General features: G+C 39.0%; 2 protein-coding genes across 4 annotated transcripts in view; both read left to right on the forward strand.

Moving 5' to 3' along the window:
• The window catches only part of greb1l (GREB1 like retinoic acid receptor coactivator), a 43,575-nt gene extending 30,888 nt beyond the window's left edge, over positions 1 to 12,687 (forward strand). For 2 of the 3 annotated variants that reach the window (XM_055151693.1, XM_055151692.1), the window contains 24 exons: positions 431 to 562; positions 927 to 1,112; positions 1,498 to 1,794; positions 1,870 to 1,998; positions 2,111 to 2,245; positions 3,718 to 3,918; positions 4,026 to 4,206; positions 4,439 to 4,628; positions 4,707 to 4,843; positions 4,929 to 5,271; positions 5,402 to 5,517; positions 5,772 to 5,995; positions 6,327 to 6,889; positions 7,399 to 7,507; positions 7,581 to 7,724; positions 7,831 to 7,964; positions 8,228 to 8,389; positions 8,794 to 8,998; positions 9,276 to 9,438; positions 9,573 to 9,800; positions 9,884 to 10,025; positions 10,143 to 10,343; positions 10,490 to 10,628; positions 11,025 to 12,687. In XM_055151693.1, coding sequence (XP_055007668.1) covers positions 431 to 562; positions 927 to 1,112; positions 1,498 to 1,794; positions 1,870 to 1,998; positions 2,111 to 2,245; positions 3,718 to 3,918; positions 4,026 to 4,206; positions 4,439 to 4,628; positions 4,707 to 4,843; positions 4,929 to 5,271; positions 5,402 to 5,517; positions 5,772 to 5,995; positions 6,327 to 6,889; positions 7,399 to 7,507; positions 7,581 to 7,724; positions 7,831 to 7,964; positions 8,228 to 8,389; positions 8,794 to 8,998; positions 9,276 to 9,438; positions 9,573 to 9,800; positions 9,884 to 10,025; positions 10,143 to 10,343; positions 10,490 to 10,628; positions 11,025 to 11,188 — 4,625 coding nt within the window. In that variant the 3' untranslated portion in view covers positions 11,189 to 12,687. The remainder of the gene's footprint in view (positions 1 to 430; positions 563 to 926; positions 1,113 to 1,497; positions 1,795 to 1,869; positions 1,999 to 2,110; positions 2,246 to 3,717; positions 3,919 to 4,025; positions 4,207 to 4,438; positions 4,629 to 4,706; positions 4,844 to 4,928; positions 5,272 to 5,401; positions 5,518 to 5,771; positions 5,996 to 6,326; positions 6,890 to 7,398; positions 7,508 to 7,580; positions 7,725 to 7,830; positions 7,965 to 8,227; positions 8,390 to 8,793; positions 8,999 to 9,275; positions 9,439 to 9,572; positions 9,801 to 9,883; positions 10,026 to 10,142; positions 10,344 to 10,489; positions 10,629 to 11,024) is intronic. The other variant, XM_055151694.1, reaches the window with a different exon arrangement.
• Positions 12,688 to 13,168: 481 nt separating this feature from the next.
• On the forward strand, positions 13,169 to 14,215 carry LOC110170420 (histone H2A-like). Its single transcript, XM_020936067.2, has 2 exons — positions 13,169 to 13,228; positions 13,726 to 14,215. Exon 2 carries the CDS (start codon positions 13,733 to 13,735, stop codon positions 14,159 to 14,161), a length of 429 nt encoding a protein of 142 aa, XP_020791726.1. The 5' UTR covers positions 13,169 to 13,228; positions 13,726 to 13,732; the 3' UTR covers positions 14,162 to 14,215.
• The last annotated feature ends 1,122 nt before the right edge of the window (positions 14,216 to 15,337 follow it).

Raw genomic sequence — 15,337 nt, forward strand, 5'->3', positions numbered from 1 at the left:
TAGAAGACTTATAACTGAAATTAGAAAATAGCCCATTCACTGTAACTGTTGTTGTATGTTCTCTCCTTCCAAACTTACTGTCTTCTCTTACATTTATATTACATTTTAAATTTTGAATTATAATTAGGAGTGGGCAATGTTGAGAAAATATCTCACTGATGCTTTGGTGTATCCTGAAAACAAAAGAAAGGTGTTAAAACATATTTTTAAATGTTGTAGAGATTAGTAAAAAATCTTGACATTTAAAATTTTAATCAGTTTTTTTGTAGCATCTTTTATTGTAAAATTATATTTATTTGAACTTTGCACATCTTCAAAACCACATTCACACTATTATTCACATTATTTATTACCTAATGCCTTTATGCTTTGAGCTTGTCTGTTTTAATCAGTGACCATAAACACTACTACTTCTTTTACTTCTTAACAGTTATGACAGTATCAGTGCCTCAGCCACCAGCTCCTGCAGTTATTCAGCCCCAGCCTGTGACTGCCGGGGAAACTGTCATTGTTCCTGACAACCTCCTAAACTCTTCAGGAGTTCGCCCTGTCATTCTCATCGGTACAGCATTTACACTACAACTTACTTAAAGATACACTGTGTAACATTTCTGGCAGATGGTCTGCCAGCAGCTAATGTTCATGAGGTATTAGTGCCTGGAATGTTTCATAGTATGTTTTATTAAACCAGTCGATCTTCATGATATAAGCAAATGACACCACCAGGCAAAGTTACAAGTCAGATCTGTGAAGAGGTTACGCTGGTCACAATAAAAATACATGTGTTTTTAGCCGTTTTTAAGAAATAAGTCTTTCAGTAAGACGTTCTAACAGTGAAATTCTGTGGTGACCCTCCACTGTATGGTGTGCTTTTATATTTTACAGTTTGAACTATTTATTTGTTATTTATACTTTTTTTTTTGCAGGGCATGGCACTTTACCTTATTTCTATGGAAATGTGGGCGACATCGTGGTGAGCCCCCTGCTGACCAGTTGCTATAAAAGCAACCAGTTAACTGAAAAGAACCTGGAGCTTTTAGGCCTCAGCAGCAGCCAACTCCTCAGTGTGGAAACAATGATTTTACTCACGTTACAGTACCTAGCACGCTTAGGTAAGCAACTGATTTAAATTTGATTTATTAACACAAATTATATTACTTATTATTCAGTTCAGACAGATTGGCTTATTTGTACACATTTATATATTAGCTATGTAGCTATGTAAAGTCATATAAATAATTTAATATTACAAAGTTATTTCATCTTGACGTTGCAATGATGTACCTGTCTTTTAAGATACTAAACCTTCCATGATTCAACACTTTTTAAATTTGAAATTTAAAAGTGAGTTTTGAGTCTATACCAAGAAATTTGATTTTTGACGCAGTTGTATTTTACTATGTCAGCATTTTAGTTTCATTGGTTGTTTACTCTATTAAGCTTTTTATATTGCTGTATCAATACACATTTGCAATTGTCTTGATGCTGTTCATTTAGGTCCTCATCAGATTCCCCTGAGAGAGGAGTTGGAGCAGATTGTATTGAAGGCTATGCTGTGCTGTCCTGGAGGTCCTGCTATTGTCCCAGCTCAACTGCCCTGGCTGGCTCGACTTGAGGCCAGTGTCTCTGGTGGAAGCGTTCAAGTTGTGGTTACCCATAATTCCTTGGGAGAGGGTATTTCAGAGTCACTGCGAACTCTCAGTGAAGGACCACTCCACCAGTGCCTGCCCATCTATGTAGTCATTGTATGTGCCTCCAAAATGAGCGGCAGCGAGTTTTGTGTACTTGTTTTAGGTAAACAGCTGTGAATTTTTTATCTTCAAGGAAAATTTCCTATTCAAATGTCTAAATCAAATGTAATTACCACAGGAAAATATCAAGCCCGGGCTTTAGCTGAAGGCATGCTGACAACTAATGAGTTTTTGAAGGAAATCAGTTATGAGCTCATCACAGGCAAAGTCAGTGTACTGGCGTCTCACTTCAAAACTACATCTCTTGGTGAGTGGATGATGAAACAAAATATTTAACTGTGACTGAGTTTATAGATATTTATATGTAAATGCTCATTCATGTTTTCTCTTATGTGTGACTGTTGTGCCTGCTGTTTCAGGGGACAATTTGGACAAACAGTTGGTGCGATATCAGCGTCGGCAGAAGGGGCAAGGTGCCCCAGCGTGTCAGGGTGATATGACTGACCACATCCACTCTCAGGAGGTAGCCAGCATGTCGCCCCACTCCGACAAAGGTTAGACTGCCCCAGGCTGTTTAAACAGATACCACTTTATATACAGACATGCAGTTCTCTACGCCTTTAGACTTTTAAATATATTAATCTGCTGATAAAGTCTCAGTTGATCAATTGTTTTATTAGTGAACGAATGATTTTATTATAATTCTAAGAATGTATATGAACCAGACCAGAGAGGACAAAGCACGGAGTGCGTCATCTGGAGTGACTGCACAGATAAATGTGCATTTAATAGTATATAAAAACTAGTAACTAGCAAGATCCTGACAATTTTGAGAGATTTTGCCAACACGATGCCATGCCTCCATTTAATCAATTAATTAATAGATGCACATTATCTTGATCTTTAAGGCTGCACACACAGGAGAATTTGCCCAATTTAGGCTGCTATTTGCTTTTCCCCGAGTTCGGAGAGGCATGACCCGACTTTGGGGCTTTGTGTGCAATTTTAATACTGCTGCACTCCTCATGGGTGTGGTGTCAATGTGACTCTGAGCTGCTCTGTCAGGTCGTAACCACCAAAGATCAGCAACGCTACAATAACAGCCAAAAAAACAGAGCGTCAAGGACAAACAGAGTGACGGACACAAAAGTGTAAGATTAGGCTGACCAGAATTTCAAAATCAAAAACTGGGACACTCTCGGTTTGGGGTCATTGGTAATAATAAAATTGTGAAACGAGTTTGTAATGAAAATTGTTATGCACATGGTGAGTCAGTATTATCACTTTTTCTGTGTGTTTTTGGTAATTTTTAAGCTTTACTGAAACAAATGACAATTTATGCTTCTCTTCACTGTTGGTTGGTATCAAATTTGTCAAACACCTGGGACATTTCTTGTATAAAACTGGGACAAATCAGTAGTTTTGAATAAATCTTGTGGGACAGGGGACACAGGGCTCAAAACTGGGACTGTCCGGGGTAAATAGTCTTGTCACCATACACAAGATACAAACTCGGGAAATAGCAAAGATAATTATTACTTACCTCTCGAAAAATTATAAATTTAAACTGCAGCATCTCATCTACATTATCCATTAGAACTCATCTGCTTATAATCACACCCAGTTCAGAAAACTGCGCTGTTAATCCAGTTTGAAGCATTCTTTAAAAATAAAAAGGTGAGAGTAGTTCCTCATGTTTTTTTACATCCACACATTGCACGGATCGAGGTGAAGCTGCAGATTAGCAATAGCTTTACTTTACTTCCTCTGTACTTTGTCACCAACCTTCTCTGCATTAAAAAATTTGTTATCTGAAGTATTGCACCACATTTCAGAAATAATAATGACACATCCCATATCCCACTGCAGTCTTTGCGATTGGAGATTTAAAATCTCATAAAATTCTCCTCCTGTCTGTGGTGTGTGCATTTTGTCACACGTTTAAAAATCCTTTAAGACTGAAAAAGTCTGTGGTGTGTGGTGGCCTTAAATTGACCAAGACATTTTTCCTTTGTCTGTCCAACAGAAGACGTTTTAAACAAGATTTTCCAGATCTATCCAACTCAACTGAGAGTGGCACGCAGCCTCTTATCTCAAGTTTGTTCCATCGCTGACTCAGGGACACAGAACCTTGATCTGGGAAGGTTTTGTAAAGTTGACTTTCTTATTTTGGTCCCACCTTCTCATATCTTGGTACAGCAGACGGCACAGCGGATCCGACAATCAGGTACAAGGACTTTTTGTTTTCCATTTTTTCCTTCAAACTATAATGTTCTAGGTCATTGGCTTGGACTCAAGGATGAATTGTGCACCAACCCTATTTGTTTTCACTAGGTGTGCTTGTAGACCTTGGAGTTGAAGAAAGCTCTCAAGCCAATCAGAAATCAGACAAGTATGTGGTGCGCCTGGACGGTGACGTTCATGCCAAAATGGAGGCATTCATGAGGAAAGTCAAACAGAACCCCTACACCCTGTTTGTCCTCATTCATGACAACTCACACGTTGATCTCACAAGGTAAAATACTGCTGTGTCTAGAGTAAGATAAGATGTCTGGAGAGTTTTTGAAACATTGTTTTTGAAGACAGCCACCACTGCATAATATTTTCATAATACATTAAAATATATTTCTACTTGTTTTAATGGAATTCTTTTGAGGAAGACTAAATATATTTGTGAATATTATGTAGTGAAGTTGACCCCGTTGTGTTAGTGCTTGTTTGTTAATCTGGTACACTGTGTTCTGCAGTGCTCTTTCAGGCTCTGTGTGCCATGGGGAGTTGCAAGGTTTGGCTGACCGAGTGGTGAACTGTCCTGAGGTCCTCACAGCCATGAACCTGCTGGTGTTGCAGGTCAGCTGTTTCCCATACACTCTACAGACGCATCAGTCACGCATCAGCATTCACAACGAGGTGCACTGGCCCACCAACGAAAGCCTAGTGAGAAGATTTTCATACTCACCTCTGCTATACTCTGTTGAAACTGATTCATTATAAACGTATAATCTACTGGTCCAGCAGGGAGAACGGTTGCCAAAGGATTTGCTCTACTTTGGTTTGAGTGACTACAGCAAGTCCCTCCAATGGGGTGTGGCCAGTCCAATTCTACGCTGTGATGATGCTTTCGAGAAGATGGTTCATACCCTCCTAGAAAGGTAAATGTATATTGTGCTTGTCTAAATAAACAGATACATGTTTGGGGTTCTCGCTAATAAATAAACTCCTTGATCACTTCCTCAGACACCCCCACCTGCACAGTATGGTGATCCGCAGTTACCTGCTGATTCAGCAGTACACTGAAGCCATGATGGCCCTCACGTCGTCCCCCTCTCTGCGAGACCACATTACCCCAGAGACCCTGGCCATGGTGGAGGACCTGATCAACGCCCCCAGCAGAGAAGGGTCACAGGGCCGGGGGCATATGCTACTGGTGAGGGTGCCCTCTCTGCAGCTGGCCATGCTGGCCCGTGAGCGTCTGGAGGACGTCCGAGACAAACTGGGGCTGTCTTTGTGCTTCGCTGTGCTGTTAGGGAGTCCAGCCTCTGAGCTCAGCCTGCCCAAAGTGTTCACCAACCGCCTCAAGGTCAGAGCTCAGGGAGAAAAACAAATGTGTTTTTAAAGTTTTTAAAGTCTACAATAAGTTTGAATGTTAACATTTACAAATACAAGGAAATAATTGGGTTTCTAATGTGCTTATGTATTTTGTTCTATAGGCATGGAGACGGTGTGAAAATGAAGACTGGACCCCAAAAACCTATGAGGATCTTGAGGGACTCCCTTGTATTGTTATTCTAACAGGCAAGGACCCACTTGGAGAAACATTCCCCAGGTAGCTACATTTATTTTAACTGAAAATGAAAAAGGTGTTTGATGAAACTTTATTGGTCTGATCCTGTAACGTTTTTTATTTATTTATTTTTTCTTGAAAAAATAAATAAATAAATAAAATAAATATATATATATATATATATAATATATATATATATATATATATATATATATATATATATATATATATATATATATATATATATATATATATATATATAGTCATATTAATTATGTTCCATTGTGTCTCCTTAGGTCCTTGAAATACTGTGATCTTCGCCTGATAGACTCAAGCTACCTGTCCCGTACAGCTTTGGAGCAGGAGGTGGGCCTGGCCTGTACCTATGTGTCCTCTAGAGTAGTGCGGGATCCTAAAAAAGCTATGACCTCTGGATTTGATGGAGAGAAAGGTCCCACTCACGACGGAGAAGAGCTGGAGCGACCACAGAGTAATGGCAGTGCAAATACAAGAGCGTCTGGTTAGTGATTTGTTAGTATTATAGAAAAGGTTTTGTTCATATGACGGTGATCCTAAAAACAGTTTAAATATTGGTGAATTATATAGTAGTTTGGGCCTTCAGTACAAATTGACTATTTAATTGTAATTATACAGCATATACACTGTGGACCCAGTCACTGAAAGTAATTTTGCAATATTTGTGGATTTTCTGGGGATATAGAGCATAGTTGCTTATCTAACCATTTTTACATTCATCTGAGATTTTCATAAAATAATTTACAACAGGAATATACTCTTTTCAAATTTGAATCTGAAAATACATATTTGAATCTTGTCTGTGCTACACTCAGGTTCTCTGGTGGAAAATGGAGTCAGTTCTTCAGATAACACAGACACTTTTCCGAAGGCCTCAACGTCTCACTGTGCCGTGGACTGTGGGCCTTCCGAAGTAAACACAATGGAGATGGGCTCTCAAACTGTGTTCAAACAAGAGTGCGATTCTCCCGGGAGCCATGTTCACTCCAAAGACTCCAAAACACCTCCATCCTTCTACTCGTCCTCCTCTACCTCTTCCTCTCCCTCCTCTTCTTCCACTCAAAGACCCAGCCAGTCGACCCAATGTGGACGCCCGAACAAACCCACTAGAGTGTTACCTCGTACCGTCATCATGTCCCGGGCTGCCTACAACCTGCTTTCGAGTGAGTCTGTTAGCCAACTCAGCTCCTTCTCTCTTCTGCCCCATGCGGATGTGACCTGGAGCAGCCCGCTAAGACCACTCATCACCCCCAATCTGCAGGGGGCAGAGCAGAGCATGTACTACAGACAGTGGACCACAGCCAGGCAGCATCATGCAGATCATGAAGCCCCCGCAGTGCCGCATCCAAGACGACTGCTGCTAAGCGGGCCACCACAGGTATTAGATAAATAATATTTATATTGGAAATGAAAAACTTTACAATTTAATTGATTAAACTAAACTATTTGGACACAATACTGAGAAAATACAATAATAAAAACAATTCTTAAAGGAGTACTAAGGCACATTTCTGGTTGAAGGTCCATCACCTGCCTGTCTCCATGGAGATGTTATTGCTTTGCTGGTTTGTTTCACAGTACAGCAAGCAATTGGCACCACCAAGCAAAGTTACAGGACAGATCTGTGGATAGGAGACATTGCTCACAGTAAATGTGTATTTTTTAATGCATTTTTTACACAAAAAAGTAATATAGTTTATTGCCATACTGTGTAACTTTCCAGGCAAAGCAATAAGATGGAGAGAAACTGGTGGTATAATAATTATAATAAGAGTAGAAGAAACAGAGGTGGTGTGTAGACATGCAGAGGAAAGATGATTAAGATGATTAATCTATCACCAGCAAATTTCTGCAATGCCTTTTTTAAATCCTTTCATTTTGTTACAGGTGGGTAAAACTGGTGCATACCTGCAGTTTCTCCGAATCCTATTTAAGATGCTTATCAGACTCTTGGAGGTGGACGTGTACGATGAGAATGAAGTTGAGGATGAAGAAGGTCAGTAGTGAAAGCAGTGAAAAATTTGTTGCAAAAATCAAGAATCAGATTAAAATAATAGTATTTTTTACAGAAATACCTGTTACAATTCCTGGGAACAGAATGTGGCCTGACATTGAAGATATTCGCAAACTGTCCTTTGATTCTTTTCCACATGACCCTAAGTTTAAGAAGGCTAGTCCTGTTTACTCAGAGAAGATGCCAAAGTGCTTAACAGGTTGGAAGAAATAAGTCCATCATTAAATACCTGTAATGATGGGTCAAGTGATTGTTTAGACATTTAAGCTGGCCAATAATTAACATTAAATTATATTTTTGAACAGATGCAAAACAAGATGGAGAGCTGCCAGTCGAAAGAAAGACCACATCAATTCGTTTGAGCCAGTTTGCAGCTCATAATGCATTTCATCATTGTGAGCAGTGCCACCACTACTGTGAAGCAAGCCCTTCCTCTCAGGTAAGAAACAAATAAAAAATAATATATATAAACAAAAACAAAAAGTGAAGGTTGCGTTGTAAAATATATACATAATTATATTTAATGCATTGTATACATGTATAAAGTAATATGGAAGTTTCAACATGACTGTTATAGTATATACTGTAATATTTGTTTATTTATTTATATTCTAAATTCTAATCCAACTTATATTTGTGATGAATGGCTTGAACCTCGTGTTTCTATGATGATAATAATGTTGGTCTGTGTTTTATGTGCAGTTGTCCGAGTGTATTTTCCACGCCTTCACCTTTAGCTCGTCCATGCTGGGAGAGGAGGTCCAGCTTCAGTTTGTCATTCCCAAATCCAAGGAGCAGCACTTTGTCTTCAGTCAGCAGGGCAGTCACCTGGAGAGCATGCGCCTGCCTCTCATCTCCAGCAAGGTAACAACAAATAAAGTAGCCTTATGTTTAGGAAAAAAACATGGGTACCTCATAGTTTTATGCTTTTATTTTTTTGACAAATATTAAAGATGTAATATGTAACTCTTCTAGTGGAGAGTTTGTCATCTTCTTGTCTCTATGGCATTGTTTTTGCTTTGCCTGGAATGATCAACAGTATGGGATTAAACTTCAGGTTACAGGTCAGTCAAGTTATGTCACTGGCAATAAAAACACGTTACAAGTCCTTGAACAAATGCAAGATAGACAAGGTTAATACCATACTGTGGAACATGCCAGGCAAAATAATACTATGTCCATTAATGGTGGTGTACCCATAATAATAGTGTTAACAGTGTATCTTGTAAGAGACAAAATGAATTTGATATTTTTGTGTTTGACTCAAGGACCTGGACCTGCTGAAAAGTCCCATATTTACCCCAACTACGGGACGTCAGGAGCACGGTCTTCTGAATCTTTTCCATGCGATGGAGGGCACCAACCATCTGCACATTCTGGTGGTGAAGCATTTTGAAATGGCCTTGTACCGAAAGTACTGGCCCAACCACATCCTGCTTGTCCTGCCCGCTATGTTCAACAACTCTGGAGTGGGTAAGTGACATCTATGCAGCACAAGACTAAATACTATAGTTTCCCACTCATGCACAAGTTCTACAATAGGTTAAAGTTCAAATGTGGTGACTTTTGCATGTATATAACAGACAAATAAGCAATGTGTGTTCACAAGTACCAGGGAGTTAGGCTTGTACTGTTTGTGTGTCTGAAATAAGAGTGTTGAACAAAAAAGCAAAGACATGCTAGAGAAAAGTCTGAAAAAATTACTTACTGCTTCACACAGTAATAAAATAAACTGTTGCTTCTGTTTTAGGTGCTGCACGTTTTATGATCAAAGAGCTGTCGTACCATAATCTGGAGCTGGAGAGGAATCGTCTGGAGGAGCAGGGTGTGAAGAGGCAGGACGTGTGGCCTTTCATCGTCATGATGGATGACTCGTGTGTGCTGTGGAACGCCCACCAGCCCGCTGACACCAGGTGAGCACAACATACACACATACTACTATTAAAAGATTTACTGTAGACATGTTCATGAACCTCTGTTATAGACAAGTTATTTTATTTCGCTTGTCATAATTTGTCTATTTTTTGCTGTGCCTTGTGTATTTTAGTGAAACACCAGAAGGAGGATCAGTTTTGACAAACCTGTCTCTGAAGTCGGTGCTGCAGCATATGGAGAACACCCCGAAAATCTCCCTGTACGCCCTGTGCGGGACCAGGAAGTGGAGCAGTTGTCTGTCCCTTCGAGCCCCCCTTAGCCCTTTCAGCCGCAGCCACCTCCACGATTTTGTGCTGCTCAATGTCGACCTGACACAGAACGTACAGTACGACCTTAACCGGTGAGTCTGTCTAATATTGCCTTCTTCTGTAACACTTTTGTCCTTTTAACACTAAATGTGTGTGTTTGTGTGTGTGCCTATAGGTACAGCTGTGAGGAGGTGGACTTTAATCTGAGAGTGAACAGCAGCGGGCTGCTGCTCTGTCGCTTCAACAACTTTAGCCTCATGAAGAAACACATTCCAGTTGGGGGGAACAAGGACTTCCTTGTCAAACCCAAACTTGTGGTAAATTATTGCTTGAATAGTTTTCTAATTAATAATTACAAATTTAAATAATTAAATAATTAATTGGTTATTATTATTTTCAAATGAGAATGAGATTCATTGTCTCTTCCTGTTCAGGAGATGGAAAACCCAGCCCTCATCAGCCCATCGCAGTACGTGTGTGCCCCTGACAGTGAGCAGACACTGCTGGACGCTCCGGCACAGTTCCTGTTGGAGAAATTCCTCCAGAGCTGCAGCCACAGACTGTTCCCCATGGCCATTCACAACAAGACCAACCCCGTCCTGTCCATTGACAGCTACCTGAACATCGGCCCCAAGGTATTCACTCGTCCAGGAATATTTTCTACAATCTTGATGTCAGATGCATAACCACAGATGGTTCTTAATACTATATTCTTGATTTTGTTATTTCTTAAGTAAATTACTGCTCCATGATTTTAATCTCACATTATGTTTTGCCTCAGATTTCTGTGTGTTACATCAACTCTCGTCCACACTCCACCAACCTGAACCATCAGGGCCTGATCTTCAGTGGGCTTCTGCTGTACCTCAGTGACTCCTTTGTTGTCTCTGGGCTTCTCAAGAAATTTCACTTCCTGAAAGGTGACCAAACAGTGCTTGTACTTTACTTTATAACTTTACTTGGCTGTAATATTTTAAGATAACAGCACTCGCTCTATAGTTCAGTGTTAATAATAAGATTTTTCATTGTACAGAATAATGAACCTTGTCACTTTGACAAGACAAGAACATTTAAGGATTTTCTTTTTCTATCCATAAATTTCAGAACAATGAAAAATTACATCAGTTATCATAACAATTAACAAAAAAATAACTTGTTTGAATAGAAAAAAGTCCTCAAAATATCACTTATAACCGGATGCTGAAAGCCATGTGTATTATTACATTATATTTTCAATTATTCCATTGTCTATTATCTCATCTGAAAATATAATATTCAGTTCATATTTTAGCTTGCTTGTTGTTGAATGCCTCCAGGTGCGACTCTGTGTGTGATCTGCCAGGACCGGAGCTCTCTGCGTCAGACCATTGTTCGACTGGAGCTGGAGGACGAGTGGCAATTCAGGCTCCGAGATGAGTTTCAAACGGCCAACTGCAGTGAGGACCGGCCCCTGTTCTTTTTAACAGGACGCCATGTTTGAATATTGGTACTAAGAATCGCCAATTTTCAGTCAAAGTTTCCAAAAAGACTGCAAGTGTTTCTATGCATGGACTGGCTAGCATGCATTGGCTGACTGTTGCAAGAAGCTGGACACAAGTATAGCTCTAATTATACAGACTCTCTCATGATAGAGCACCACTACAATTACAGCTTTGTTCCTGTATGTCATGCAAACAAAGCCTCTAAAATGATAATGTGACTATTGAAGATTGTATTGTTTGTACAGGGCTGTCCTGCACATGCATTTTTATCTCAGGGTTTTAAAATGACAAGAAAGGGAAGTTGTTAAAGGGATTGTTTCTTTATGATGTGTTATATTTTGCTGGTTTTAATTTAAGTTGATACCAAAGACATCCTCTGCTGCACCTTTTTCTTTTCACTATGCGATTTAATCTAAGCTTTTTAATATTAAGTGTATGTTTTATTTCAGTATTAGTATATAACCATGCATCATAATACATTCTTTGGCTTGTTTTATATGTTTCTCTTTTAATTCTTTTAATCTGCAGCATTGAAAGTTCAAAGTTCAAGCTTTACCCAATCAACCAACAGCAATCACTGCCAAATATATTGACAAAAGCAATCAAAATTTTGGGAAAAATGCCATCTTTGGTACTCTAATAAGTAGCAGGTCACTAAAATTTGTACTTGAAACAAGAATGTTTTTATATTTTCTGCACAGGGTTGTCCAAAGAAAATGCCTTGTTGGTAATACTGAAAATATTACCACTTAAGTCCCTAGTTTTCGGACCAACAAAAATGAAGAAACCATGTAACTGTGAGAAGAAAATATGATAAAAAACCAAAATGGAATAATTTCATTTTGAACTACTGTTTAAAAATGTTTACATTACTAATATATTGTATCACCCCTTTTACAATGAAGGGTCTCTAATGTTTTGTGTATTTTTCTTTGCCAATTTTAGTATTTGTGCAAGACAAGAAGAATCTACCTAGATGTGTGCTTACCGTAATGTCTGTAAACTTTCTTGATTACGTTTTGTATTGAAAAAGTCCATGTTGTATTCTTATTTATTGAACATTTTGGACTGATAATCATATTGTAATATTGGCATGTCGCTTAAGACAAGTGGCTGTGTCCCTTTTTGTTCAAAACCACTAACAAAGGTTTTGCACATGACCCAGAATGATTCCTTTTAGATGTGCTGAATGTCAATGGGGTGGGAAAAGTTAACTTGCACTATACAGGTCATCAGCAAAAAATATATTTCTCACAACAACAAAATAGCCCCCAATGTCTCATAAAAATGATGTCCATAAAATGTCTTATATATTAACACTTATGCAACTTGCTTTCACAATCTTGTCTAGACTACATTGCAGCTTAGTGGAAGCCTTGGTATCTGTGATCTACCTCATTCTGTCTTAGTGGTTGAATATCATGAACACATGATCTTAGGGCCATGCTTTTGTTGTTGAAATTTATGAATGTAATAAAACGACATGTCCATTTCCCGACACTGGATGCTGGTTTTGTTTTTGTTGTCAACAATGTGGTCATTTGTATTACACATGGATTACATTTAGTGAGGGATAATGTAGGCTGTGACTTTGAGGGGCAGATTATAGTCACTTGTGACTTTGCAGTTTTTCTGCAATTTCTAAGCAATATTATATCATCTGTGGATCAAGTTTAAAGTGAAGTTTAAATTTGCATTTTTTTTTAAACCTAACAATAAAATAATAAAGAAACAATAAACATGAAATAATATTCTAATATTTGGTTTAAGAGATGTTGCCATGATTTATGCAAAGAGTGAATTACATTTTCATATCAGTTTTGGAAAGCCATTCTTAATTTGGTGTACATTTTAGAAAATATGATGGATGGATAGACGCAAAGAAGCCCAGCCTAAAGTTGTCCTTTGCTGCCCCCTGCTGTTGGGGAAAGAGTGCGCAGCGCCAGGTGCGGCCAATCAGTCAATGAGCGCAGGTCAGTAGAAAAGCAGAGCTCGCTCCTCAGGAGGTCTGCTCTTTTCACTCCCAACCTGCACATTCAGTAAGTGGAAACTAATTCATGGTCGGTCTAGTAGCGTTTTCTTCCTTGTAACTCTGTTTGAACCTCTTGAGTTTCTTTTTGGTAATGGTTACTTTTGTGATTTCATGTCTGCCTATAACTTTACTGTACTCTAATGGCCTAGTTCAAACCGGGATGTGTGGATGGTTGTGGGTGATCTCAGGCTTTAATATACATGAGTTTGTGTTTTTCTTTGTGGGAAACTTAAAGGAATACATAAATATAAGTAGCCCTAATTGTTGTAGATATACAACCAACCATATATTGCCCACTATGTAGTGGGCCCCAGCTTAATGCAAGAGTTTATGTATTTTCTTTAATTGCTATGGTAACGGTCCTAATTTCATTCTGAAAACTCATGGGTAGTTTTACCCCCTTCATGTTTCTAAATTTTCCTATTTGCACTTGACATGGACTAGAATTTGCTTAACATTTTCCCCTTTTTTTTTTTTTTTTTTTTTTTTTTTTTTTTACTACAGAAAAAAGATGTCCGGTCGTGGAAAGAAAGTGGCTGCGCCCAGGGCTCGCAAACCGGTCACGTCAAAGTCTGTGCGAGCCGGGCTCACGTTCCCGGTGGGTCGTATCCACAGGGTGCTCCGAAAGGGGAATTACGCGGAGAGGATCGGAGAAGGCGCGGCTGTGTACCTGGCCGCTGTCCTGGAATACCTCTGCGCCGAAATCCTGGAGCTGTCAGGAAATGCGTGCCGAGACAACAAGAAGCACAGGATCGCCCCTCGCCACATCCTCCTGGCCGTAAGAAACGACGAGGAGCTCAACAAACTCCTGTCCGGAGTCACCGTCTCTGAAGGAGGAGTCATTCCAAATATTCAGGCCATTCTGCTCCCAAAGAAGACTAAAGCAGCGCCCAGCAGAGACGACACCATGGCCAAAGATGTACAGTCACAGGAGTTTTAAAGGGCACTTTACTATGCACTTTTAATCTTTTGTAATAAAATCTTTTTAACTAAAGCTCACTACATGTTTGTAGAAAAGTTGCAGCGTTAAAATTTGTCACGGTAAAGGTGCCATATTAAAATGGCTTCCGCGTCATGTTAAGCGTACATGCATTAAATATAGTCCAAGTTAGGCTGCATAGTGATGAAAATGTAGCATACATTTTCAAGTCTTTGCCAAAGCAGAGACTGTTCCAAATCTCACCACTAGATGTCATATTGTACTCAATGATTGTATGGTAACCTGTAGGGCAAGCAGAGGTCAGTGCACCTTGACAAGAGTTTAGGCCCAACCATGAAGGTCTATCTCCTTAATACTGCTTGGCCTGGAATATTCAACATTGTATTAAATTTGACATTTTAATTGCTCAAAAAAATGGCCTTTAAGAACATATGTACGTTTTTCACTTCTCCTCAGCACTGATCTATAGATGCCATTAAGGAAACTGCTAAAATCAATACCATACTATGGGACACAGGGAAAACAACCTTTAATACAATAAGTGGCGGACCAACCAGAAAAGTTGTGGTACACCCTGAAATGCAAGCAATTCTTAAGCAAACATCAGTTGTGCTTTCCACCTGGTTAGATTATTTTGTCTATAGTTGATTGCTTAAAAAAACCCTGCAAAATAAGTGACAATGAGAAATCAACTAAAACCTCTTTATTAAATATAACACTTAACACTGATCTTGTTAATGTGTATATACAAAATCTTATGACTGCATGTTTGTTTTTCCTTTGATAACAAGTGCAGTGTGCCCATTTACAGACACATTCATTTATGTTGAATGTCATTGTTGTAAACAAGACACATGCTAAATCAGTTTAGCAGAACAATACTGTTTCTCAGTCTAAATGTTTATTATTCATTTAGACGTCATATTTTCAGATTTAGGAAAAGGGGATATGTAACTGTGAAAAGGAATTTTTGACCAGCTTTGTTGGAAAATTAATAATAAAATAATAAAAATCCTATTGACAGTCTGAATATGTTGATTTTATGGCTTGCAGTTTGGTCATACCAAGCCTTTATCATCTACAGTTATTGCAACCTTTGAATACCATAGTGGGAAAACAAAAGTCACCCTAGTTCACATGTGCTGGCAGGGAAAGACAGTTTTTATTTCACGTGGA

This window comes from Boleophthalmus pectinirostris, unplaced genomic scaffold, assembly GCF_026225935.1.
Source record: "Boleophthalmus pectinirostris isolate CB_2022bp ecotype Guang Dong unplaced genomic scaffold, ASM2622593v1 HiC_scaffold_16, whole genome shotgun sequence".
NCBI lineage: Eukaryota > Metazoa > Chordata > Actinopteri > Gobiiformes > Gobiidae > Boleophthalmus > Boleophthalmus pectinirostris.